This window comes from Phocoena phocoena, chromosome 17 (genome assembly GCF_963924675.1).
Source record: "Phocoena phocoena chromosome 17, mPhoPho1.1, whole genome shotgun sequence".
NCBI lineage: Eukaryota > Metazoa > Chordata > Mammalia > Artiodactyla > Phocoenidae > Phocoena > Phocoena phocoena.
In genome coordinates this window covers 55,723,458-55,735,513 of record NC_089235.1, presented here as the reverse complement: position 1 = coordinate 55,735,513, position 12,056 = coordinate 55,723,458, and the positions used below count along the sequence as shown (strand labels likewise).

Here is a 12,056-nt window from a genome sequence, read left to right as displayed (position 1 = left end):
GTTACCTTATTTATTTTCTCTTTGGATGATCTGCCCATTGGTGTAAGTGGGGTTTGCAAGTCCCTTACTATTATTGTGTTACCGTCGATTTCTCCTTTCATGGTTGTTTACATTTGCCTTATTTATTGAAGTCTCCTATGTTGGGTGCATAAACATTTATAATTGTTATATTTTCTTCTTGGATTGATCCTTTGATCATTATGTAGTGTACCTCCTTATCTCTTGTAACAGTCTTTATTTTAAAGTCTATTTTATCTGATACAAATATTGCTACTACACCTTTCTTTTGATTTCCATTTGCATGGAATATCTTTTTCCATCCCCTCACTTTCAGTCTGTATGTCTCCCTAGGTCTGAAGTGGGTCTCTTGTAGACAGCATATATATGGGTCTTGCTTTCGTATCCATTCAGCCAGTCTGTGTCTTTTGGTTGGGGCATTTAATCCATTTACATTCAAGGTTATTATCGATATGTATGTTCCTATTACCATTTTCTTAATTGCTTTGGGTTTGTTTTTGTGGGTGTTTTTCTTTACTTGTGTTTCCCACCTAGAGAAGTTTCTTTAGCATTTGTTATAAAGCTGGGTTGGTGGTGTTGGATTCTCTTAGCTTTTGCTTGTCTGAAAAGCTTTTGACTTCTCCATTGAATCTGAAAGAGATCCTTGCTGGGTAGAGTAATCTTGGTTGTAGGTTTTTGTCTTTCATCACTTTATATCCTTCCACTCCCTTCTGGCCTGCAGAGTTCCTGCTGAAAACTCAGCTGATAGCCTTATGGGGATTCCTTTGTATGTTATTTTTTGTTTTTCCCTTGCTGCTTTTAATATTTTTTCTTTGAACTTAATTTTTGTTAGTTTGATTAATATGTGTCTTGGTATGTTTTTCCTAGGGTTTATCCTGTATGGGGCTCTCTGTGCTTCCTGGACTTGGGTGACTATTTCCTTTCCCATGCTAGGAATGTTTTAGACTATAATCTCTTCAAATATTTCCTCAGACCCTTTATTTTTCTCTTCTTCTTATGCTACCCCTATAATTCGAATATTGGTGCATTCAGTGTTGTCCCAGAAGTCTCGGAGATTGTCTTCAATTCTTTTCATTCTTTTTTTCTTCATTCTGCTCATCAGGAATTATTTCTACCATTTTGTCTTCCAGCTCATTTATTCGTTCTTCTGCCTCAGTTATTCTGTTATTGATTCCTTCTACTGTATTTTTCATTTCAGTTATTGTGTTGTTAATCTCTGTTCATTTGTTCTTTAGTTCTTCTAGATCTTTGTTAAACATTTCTTTTATCTTCTCAATCTGTGCCTCCAGTCTACCTCTGAGATTCTGGATCATCTCTACTGTCATTACTCTTAATTCTTTTTCAGGTGGATTGCCTATTTCCTCTTCATTTATTTGGTCTTGTAGGTTTTTACCTTGCTCCTTCATCTATGACATATTTTTTGCTGTCTCTTTTTTTTTTCTTCTTTTTTTATGAGTGGCATTGTGTTCCTGTCTTACTGGTTGTTTGGCCTGAGTTTTCCAACACTGCAGTTTGTAGGCTATTGGGTAGAGCTGGGTCTTGGTGCTGAGATGAGGAACTCCATGAGACCTCACTCTGATGAATATTTCCTGGCGTCTGAGGTTCTCTGTTAGTCCAGCAGTTCAGACTCGGAGCTCCTGCTGTGGGAGCTTTGGCATGACCCCAGCTCATGAACCAAGATCCTACAAGCTGCATGGGGTGGCAAAAAAAAAAGAGAGAACAATAACAAAGTGAAAAATAAAATTAGACTAGGAAACTAACAGATGTTTTAGAATGAATATAAAAATAAAAATATAGATGAATCAACATCCAGAATGTACATCAGTACCACAATAGTAAAAAAGAGGAGGAGGGAAAAGAAAGAAAAAAAAGGCAGAGGGGAAGGTCTTGGCTGTGCAGGGTGGGGCCTAAGTAAGGGCAAGGTTTGGGCGGTGGGTGGGTCTATGCTTAGGACCCACAGGTCTGAATAGGCCCTGGGGGCAGTGGGGGGTGAGGCTTAGGCTCAAGGAACAGAAGGGACCCAGGTGTGCCACCCACTCCTGGTCTCAGAGGACAGGGAACCTCACCTGAGAGCCCAGCAGGCTTCCCGGGCTCAAGTGGGCAGGGCAAATGCCCTCCTCTCCTCTGTTGCTCCTCCAGTCTAGGAGGGCCCCTCCTGCCTGCCTCTCCTGATCTCCCCAGCCTCCTTCCTATACCCCCAGGACAAATGGGGCCAGGGAGGCGGGGGGGCGATGGCTGTGGAGGGCAGGGGACCAGCCTGGGAGCTCAGCAGGCTTCCTGGGCCAAGTGGGTGGGGTAATTGCCCTCCATCCCTCTTCCATTCTTCCCAGAGGGCCCCTCCTGCCTGCCTCTCATGCTCTCCACTCAGCCTCCTTCCTATGTCCCCAAGGATCAACACAACCTGGAGGGGGCTTTGGAGGGCTGAGGATGGGTCTGAGAGCTCAGCAGGCTCCCTGGGCCCGAGTGGGTGGGGCAATCGCCCTCCGCTCCTCTCCCACTCCTCCTGGATGGCTCCTGCTGCCTTCTTCTACTGATCTCCCCAGCCTCCCTCCTGTGCCCCCAAAGACCCACGTGGCCTGGAGGGGGCTTTAGAGGGGGGTTACCAGCTTGGATGCTCAACAGGCTCCCCAGCCTGAGTGGGCCAGGCGATCGCCCACTGCTCCTCTCCCGCCCTTCCCAGAGAGTCCTCCGGCCTGCCTCTTCTGATCTCCCTGGCCTTGGGGTGCCCATCCTGTCTGGCCTCTACTTCTTCTCCCCTCTCAGTCCCCCCACGTCCTACTGGTTCACTTGGGGATTCCTTCTATCTCCTTGGGCCTCAGAGTCCCCCATCAGCAGCAGGCAGGCACCCTAGTTGTGGGGAGATGCTAACTCCATATCTTCCCACACAGCCATCTTGATTGACACAAGTACACTGAATTTTAAAACTATCTTCTTTTACTGAATTTATATCGTTGAGCTAATGACATTTTTTTGAGATATAGGTTAATTGATACAGATTCACAGAATCAATGTTATTTTTAGATGATTTTGCGATTAGACCATAAAAACATTCTGAATTTTGGAAAAATGCATAGTATACAATTAAGTGTACCCTTCTACTAAAGAACTTGGTTCCAAAGTTAACGTTATTACTGGCAACGTTATTGGGTTTGTTAAGCCCTGTATTATATATGATATTAGGATGGGAACTTTCTCCTGAACATTTAAAATCTATTTCTTATTCATCCTTATTAAACTAAATAGCATAGAAAGGTGAAATGTTATATAAAATATCACAGGATCATACATTTGTCTATGAGTCTTACCCTATTCAAGATTATCTAGCTAACTAAACGTATCATGATCATTTCACAATACATCTAAATCAAATCATGTTATTCTATACCTTAAATTCATGCAGTGCTATATCCCAGTTATATTTCAATAAAACTGGAAAAAAAATTATCTTTTACATGTGAGTGAAAATTTAAAGTGTTTGTTTCATAGAATAATATATCCCAACTCCTAATGATCAAATGATATACGTTTGTCTTCAATTGACATGATTCTTTTGGTTTTGATATGTTTGTGGAATATTAATTCAAATGAAAAAAATTAGAATAAAAGCACTAAATATCTTAAAAAGACTGTTCATTAATTCTGAAACCTTTAATTTAAAAATTAGAGTAATATTTTAATAAGCAACTTATGGTAGCTTATTCAGCTTTAAATATAAGTTTTTGATTTTAGGAATTTAGAATTTAATGGTCTCAACGTTAATTTTCTCAACTTGTGGTTACATAGAAGTATCCTTTTCTTTATGAAGTAGCAGTGATGGGTCAACTTATTCTCAACTAATTTGGAAAGAAAAAAGTGTTTTCACACATACATATATATATATATATATGTATATATAGATGGGGGTGGGTGAGGGGAGGAAGAGAGAATGATGAAGAAAATGTGTCAGAGTTAACATTTGGAAAACGTGGCTGAAGGCATACTGGCGTTCTTACTAATCTTGGAACCTTTGTGTAATTTTGGAATTACTAAAAAATAAAAAAAGTTTTTTATAAAAGGAATTTAATGGTCAGTAGCAAAGTAGTCTCTGCTGGTAATTTAAATTTTATTAATTATAATGTGATTTTGAACTTCTTAAAAATAAAGTCTCAAATATTAATACGATACGAATATATGTACGGTTTATAGGTTCAAAATTTATTCAGCAATGTTTATTAAGGACCTACTATGTGAAAAGCAATAAGCAAGGCTTTTAAGATACAATGATAAAAAAACAGGAACTTTGATCTCATGCAGAATGTAGAACAAGAGTAGTATGAACAAATAAACAGTTACACTACAGTGCCAAAAATATCATGATAACTGAAGTGCAAATTTTATATTAGAAGGAAATTTGTTTCCTAATACTTTATATTGTTAAATAACTTCTTTGGAGAAACTCAATAGAGAGATAGTGTGGTTTGTTTCTTTTAGAGGAAAAATTAGCTAAAAAAAGGTTCAAAAAGGCTCAGAATTAGGCTTACACACATATTTATTTTATTTTATGTACATACAATGAACCAGGAAGCAGTTGCATTATAGGTAAAGGGATCAGAATATGTTTGATTAAAATTATGGCTATAGGGTAATTTACATTTTCACTAAAACTTATAATTTAGATAGATTTCATAAGTGGGAGAAAAAACAATGCATCTTAATAAATTGTACTAAAAACTTAATATGAAAATTATACATAAGAAATTCATATCATGCACTGACATCATTTATTATAAACCTGAATTACTATTTATATTCAACTGCAAGCAGCACTACATCTATTTTGCAGGTTGTAAATAATACTCTTTGGTCTTTCGAAATTCAAAACGGAAAAACTTTCTTTTTACCTTTTCCAGCCTATCAGTTGCAAAGCTGTCCTGATCCACGCCCATTTCGAAATGGTTTTGTAATCGGCAATGATTTTACTGTGGGGCAAACCATTTCGTTTGAATGTTTCCCTGGTTACACGTTGATTGGAAATTCAGCTCTCACTTGCCTTCATGGAGTGAGTCGCAATTGGAATCATCCACTTCCAAGGTGTGAAGGTATGCTTCTAAATTGAAGCTGTCTTTTAGGTGATATCATCTATGTTTAATAATTCTTGATTTGGTACTCTTTTCTTGTTTGTTTTCCTCTTCAAATAGCATGCTAAATATACAGTCTTTCTTTTAGTTGTAGAATTATAGTTAGTACCCAGATCAAAGACCTAAGGCTTCATAATGAATAACTGGTTTTGTCATTATTGGCAGGAGACTTAACCTTCTTCACTGGATGCGAAAGTAAAGTTTGTTAACACTTCAGAGCTGCTTCTGTGTGATGTCTGTGTGAGTGCATCTGTGTTTGTTTAGTAATCATTCATATACAAACCAGTAACCCAGATACTACTACTGAATTTGGGCTCATTTCTTCTAAAGAAAAAAAGAAAAAACCCTTATAAATAAAAATGGCTTGAACCTCTTTATAAGGTCTTATATTTATACATGATATAAGACAAAAGTTGAACAGTGTATATATGGATAAAGTATTTGAAAGAAGAGAAAACAGTGCAATTTACTAATCTAGTGATAGTGAATAACTATGTAGCATACCTCATGCTGAAAAATAAATAAAAGCTCACTGTTTGATTCATGGTTTCCAGCTTCATTTTACATACCTTAACTGTGGTAAAAACACAACACAGATGTCTTTTATACTGTTTGAGAGGTATGAAATGTTTACCTTTTTCTTTATAATCAGTTTATTGTGATTCTACTTAAATATTTTGTTTTGTGTTTTTTTCTGTAGCTCTTTGTGGAGGGAATATAACTGCAATGAATGGCACCATTTACTCTCCTGGATATCCTGATGAATACCCAAACTTTCAAGACTGTTTTTGGCTTGTAAAAGTACCCCCTGGGAATGGAATCTACATCAATTTTACTGTTCTTCAAACAGAACCAATCTATGATTTCATTACTGTATGGTAAGCCAAGACCATTGTTATTGATTGATTCAACTGTATGTAGCAGTGAAACAAGGAAGGAATGAAAATATATCACAGTCCTCTGTACAAATTGCCATCAGATGTTTGAATTGGTGTAACTGAGTGTGACAGTGTGTGTTTTGCAGAATGAGACAAACAAGAGAAATAGATTTGCCCATGAAGTAGCTAAACACGTAGAACAAAAACTTTATGGGTGAAAAAATGGTTTAAATTTGTTATTAAAATAATGTGCAAAACCTGGGAATTAAATCAGAGTAAGTTTAAGGTAAGAAAGTTCTCTATATACAGAACTAGTGAAATTTAAAAGCCTGTATTCCAATAAGTTATTTAATACAACTACTGAATTTCTGTCATAATAATTCATCATAAAATATTATATGTGTATTATTATTATCCTGTTAATTAAAACATCTCTATTTAAACTAAAAATAAAATAGCTGAATTAATTATTGACAATTGGTTAATTGAACTACCATGTGACTTCTAAAATTCATTCTAAGTTTAACAGTCTATGGTTCTCAAGATTATTTTGAAGAAAATAAAAGGAAGGCAGACTTCAAGCATTTGGGAAGATCTGGGTTGTGGTCAGGAAACCAAAGACAATTTAATTGATTACAGCTAATATGGGTACATTTCTTTTGGGTAAAAATGTGATCTTTTTAAATATGTTATCACCTAAATAAACATATACCAATATGATTTGGCACTCGTTGATTATTTCATCCACTGCACCTTTATCATCTCATATGTAATACTTTCATTAAACTTTGTGTGAAACTTTCCAAAAAAATCAATCTCACTCTCCCTTTCTCCCCTCCCTGCTCTATGTCTCTCCTATAGGGATGGACCAGACCAAAACTCACCTCAGATCGGGCAATTCAGTGGCAATACTGCTTTGGAATCAGTCTATAGCACTTCAAATCAGATTCTAATCAAATTCCACAGTGATTTCACAACAAGTGGCTTTTTTGTGCTCAGTTATCACGGTTGGTATCATCTAGGCATTTCTATTTCGTCTGGCACTGTTTGAAATTGTCCTTGAAAAATTGAGTGTAATATATATATTCAACCAATGATTGCAAAGGTATTAAAATTTGACACTTTTTTATCATTTCAAATACATTTACTTGCAAAGAACGGCCTCTTCTAAGCATTTAGGGACATTAAAATGTGAGCAAATGGAGATAGGAAATAAATCAGTCAGTAATTACCCCAGTAGAAAATAATTATTTTTGCATGGAAATGCATAAAAGAGAACCAGCTGTTCATATTTTATTGCATGTAGTCTTAAAACATCAATCGATTTTTTTCAATACAAAATGTTTAATCTATTTAACCTGCTGTGAGTCTTTCTAAAATTAGCATCGAATAACTTTATGCTTTGGATCACATTACTCATTCATTTATACTCTGTTTCACAACTATATCTATTCTAGAATCCTACAGCTTTAAGTGACTATTTCAGATCATTAAGTTCTTAGCTTTTACTCCCGTGAAATAATTTATGAAGAGTTTCAATTTCAATTCTTTGTATATAATTATTCTGGAATCTCTCTTCATAACATTAACTTTTTGAAAGAACATTCAGATGGTTTCAGAGGATTTTTTAAAATTTCCTGTTATGTTAAATTGTATTTCATTATAAATAAGAAAATGTTTATTTCTAGTGATTATATCCTTTCATCTGCTATGCCCATAGTTTCATAAGCACATTCTGTTTCATATGACTTTGTCAGACCAATTCCATGAGCATCACAGGATCAATAAACTACTAAATTAAATTTGCAAAACTTATATTAAAATTTCCAGGGTGAATGTGTACCTTGTCCATTACATTAACATACAATTTAATATTTTCTTCTTTTTTTTAACACAAAGTAAGAAAATCTTTGATACTCAAAGCTTATATTACATGAAAAATATGGTAAGTCAAATATGGTTATACACAAAGACACTTAAAGCACATTGGGTCTAGAAATACTCAGAGAACAGACCAGAAAATATTTGATTTGCTTAATCTCAGCACTTATCAATCAGTAGATGGTGCCCAATTTGTGCTTCTATAGTAGCCAGAGCTGCATGTATTATCTGGCATAGCCAATTAGAAAGCAGGGAGTTCAGTTAGATAACTTTGATTCAGGCTGTTTATTTTTTTAAATAACTCCTTTGCCTTTTTTAATGAATTGGTCATTTGTACTGGCAGTATGTATATACAGTCTAAAGCTGCAACAATAGCTTTATTACTTTGAAAGGTAATCATAGCTCAAGAACTACTAAACTAAATGATTTTAAGTTCAAAAGATGAATTCGTTCCTGAACTGTATTTTGTACATTTTCTCTCTTCACAGATCCCCGCATAACTTTTTATTATTTTGTATCTTGCCTGAACAAGTGATAAAGAAGGGACTGTTCATTGATGGACTGTAAATATCCATAAAATAACCTTATAGGGAGTGGAAAATTCTTATAAAACTTAGGAAACATTTCAAAGGGGAAATATTGTCAGAGAAAAGGATGTCAGTATCTGTGTGTGTGTGTTTGTGTGTGTGTTTGTGTGTGTGTAAAAATGTGAAAATCTTTACATAGAAAATACAAGGATGACAGAATGTAGGTAAACACATACAAAATATGAACATAGATTTACATAGACACTTATGTGAATGTATATACATATATTCTCATTCCAAATTCTGTTTCACATGATTTTTGTTACTAGGTTCTGAATCATGTATATTAAAAATAGAATTATTTTAGGAATAAGGAAGATCAAATATTTGTTTAGGGCTTTGTTTTTCAGCTGACTTTGGACAAGTTATCCTTTGGTTTCCACTTTCTTCAGCTATAACACAACATGATATAATTGCTGAGAAGATTAACGAGATACTGTATATATAGAAATTACTCCAATTGCTGGCATGTATTAGGTTGAACCGTATGAAATTGTTGGCAGAAATGCTGAATATTGACAATTTTGTATAGCTCAACCCATGTAAGTGCTGTCATTATCACTATCATCAACATTGCGTTGCAGAGATGAAATGATTGGAGAGAATGAGTAATATACAGTTAGCATAGTTCCTAGAACAGTGTATGTTCGGTAAATATTCCTTTCCTTACAATATCTTACCTCACATATTAGTTTTTCTAATAGAGTATTTATATTTATTTATACTTATATTTTAAATGTTATAATAAGGCCCAATTGCCAGAGCTTAGAGAAGCCTAACATTTGAATCAACATCTCTGGCAATTTTACCCAAACCTTAAAATAACCTTGAAATTTGGAGAGGTAGCCAGGGGTCATGTTAAAAATTGACAGATGCCTTATATTCTACTAGCCCTAGTAGGATAATTTTCCTAAGCATGCTTTCACCCTGACTCACCTTTTCAAGAACGCATGATGCCTTCATTAAATCAGATTTAAAGCTACCCTATCATCTGGTTCATTGATTCTTATTCCCCGGTGCCTACTCTGACTCCCATTAGATTCTTACTCTCACTGCCCCCTGAACTTCCATTCTTAAATGGTTTCTTACTCATCTTCAGTTCTTTAACTCTACCTATCTTAAGTCCCCATTTCTCCTTTTCTTGATACTTCAAACTCATAGGGATCACTACCATCTTTTCTATGATTGCACTTACTCTTTTCACCAGACTTTTCAGAACTTACGTATGCTGTATTGTTTTATATGCCTTGTGAGTTTAATAATAGTGAGTGCTTTTATGAGGACACAGATCACACTTATGCTTCTTAATCCTTTCATAGCTTTATTATTGACTAAGTAATTATAGTTTAGTCTTATGGTCATGTGTGTTCGATTCTTTTTAAAATGTCTAATTGAGTTTATTTGAGCTGTCTTAGTGACAACTTTTAAAAAGGTTATTTTACAATTATGTACATGTGTGCTCATCCCTCCTCACAAAAACAAAAAAGATGCGTGTTTTCAAATTGGTATTAATATAATTAGTACAATTTAATATAACCGAAAATATAATATTCATATCCATGGCTCGTATTCAGTAGCTATAGCTTAGTGCCAAAATGAGCTCTCATAATGGTAAAAAAAAAACAAACAAAAAACTGGTCAGGTCATTTGGTACTTTTTCATAAGTTAACCAGGGAGATAATTCACTATTTAACACTTAGTTTAAGATGATTTAATATACCTAAGCTTAAAATGGTTTACTACCCCACTCAGTTTTCTTTATATTCTCTTAGTGATATAATAGCTCCTTCTGTTATGCCCAAACCTATAAGTCAGAAGTGGTTTCTTAGGACTTGTGTACTTATTTTATAAATTTAACAGATCAGTATTTTCATATATTTTCTTAAGGTCACATTAATTACTTAAGTTTTATTTATTAATATATTTTTAATATGTCTGAAAGGAGAAAAATGTGTTTTTATGAGATCTAGTCAGATATCTGTCTTTTATAAAACATCACCTTCATAAAACCTTTCATGATCAAAAATAACATTCATAAAAAGCTTTGGAAAATGAAAGTTCTATGCAATGAAGAAATAGGGCAGGCATAAATGTTGAGGCACTTTATCTCAGATACCGTATTTCTTCTTCATCTGAGGAAATCTGCTAGTCTTTCTCTGTATTACTATAACCGTAATTCCCTAAAGAAAGAGCTGAATTTTCTTTTTTTTTTTTTTGCGGTACGCGAGCCTCTCACTGTTGTGGCCTCTCCCGTTGCGGAGCACAGGCTCTGGACATGCAGGCTCCGGATGCGCAGGCTTGGCGGCCATGGCTCACGGGCCTAGCCGCTCCGCGGCATGTCGGATCTTCCCGGACCGGGGCACGAACCCATGTCCCCTGCATCGGCAGGAGGACTCTCAACCACTGCGCCACCAGGGAAGCCCCTGAATTTTCTTGATATCTGCCATAGAGTCAAGATGGGTTTGTCTTATAATAAATAATAACAGTATTCAGTCCTAATCAATGACTTCCTGAAAGTAAATTACACAAAACCTGTTTCAACTGCAAGTTTTTGCAGACATTAACTTTGTATAGTCACTCTAATAGTGATAGCTACCATTTGCTGAATACTTAATATGCCAGGCACTATGCTAGATGCTTTCCATGCTAATTTTTGTAATAACTCTGCAATATAAGTATTATTATCCCTATTTTAATAATTAAAGAACCAAAAGACAGAAATTTGTAACATATATAAAGCCAGAGAACTAATAAATAGAAGGGCTGCCGGGAATTCAAAATAGGTCTGTCTGACTTAAGGACTGACCTCTTTTTAAATAATGACAACAATAACAGCAATCATAATAATAGCTAAACTATACCGAGTTCTTACCAAGTGCCAGGTAGTGTCCTAAGCTGGTATTATCTCATGCATAGATTATAGTTAATGGTATGTAAACATAATTTTTCTTTAAAAATTAACAATGATTTTCATTTTTATCAAGATAAGTCATCTCACTTTCTAGAAAATACCTCTCCTAATTACAACTTTGAACTTTGAACTTTTTAGTGCTTCTCTTCCCCAGGACCTACAGGCTAACAACAATATGTTGGTAGGTTTATCACAAATTAGTGTGTTCCTCTTTGTAGTTTCCAAAATGTGCTATGGTCCCTGTGTGACGAGAAAATAAGATAAGTTTATTGGGAATCTGACTTATGCCAACCACTGTAGTATAGCCAGAATATATATTTATTAATTTAAAACAAAAGGTATCATTTTAATGTTTAAATCTATTATCCAGGGTACCTCTTTTTCTAATATCAGATATTAGGGAACCTCAATTATTACAGAAGATTTTCTTAGGATAATACAATTTAATAATATATATTATCCATTGTTTTCTGTTATTGGCACAGTTTCTGTGAATGAGTGGGTTGATTATATATTGAATTTCAGATTATTTTTAAGAAATGTATTTTAAAAGCCTGTAATACCTTTTAGGTCATCTTTTAAGGTTATATTGCCTTTACAATGAATGCTGTATTTGGGGACAAGTATATTTAACTCCACAAAGTCTTATCCTAAAAGAGTCTAC

General features: G+C 35.0%; 1 protein-coding gene across 4 annotated transcripts in view; it reads left to right on the top strand.

The window, feature by feature from the left end:
- Nucleotides 1–12,056, top strand: part of CSMD3 (CUB and Sushi multiple domains 3) — a 1,073,652-nt gene that overhangs the window by 960,058 nt on the left and 101,538 nt on the right. For all 4 annotated transcript variants that reach the window (XM_065895021.1, XM_065895023.1, XM_065895022.1 and 1 more), the window contains 3 exons: nt 4,908–5,096; nt 5,836–6,013; nt 6,875–7,020. In XM_065895021.1, the coding sequence (XP_065751093.1) occupies nt 4,908–5,096; nt 5,836–6,013; nt 6,875–7,020 (513 nt within the window). The remainder of the gene's footprint in view (nt 1–4,907; nt 5,097–5,835; nt 6,014–6,874; nt 7,021–12,056) is intronic.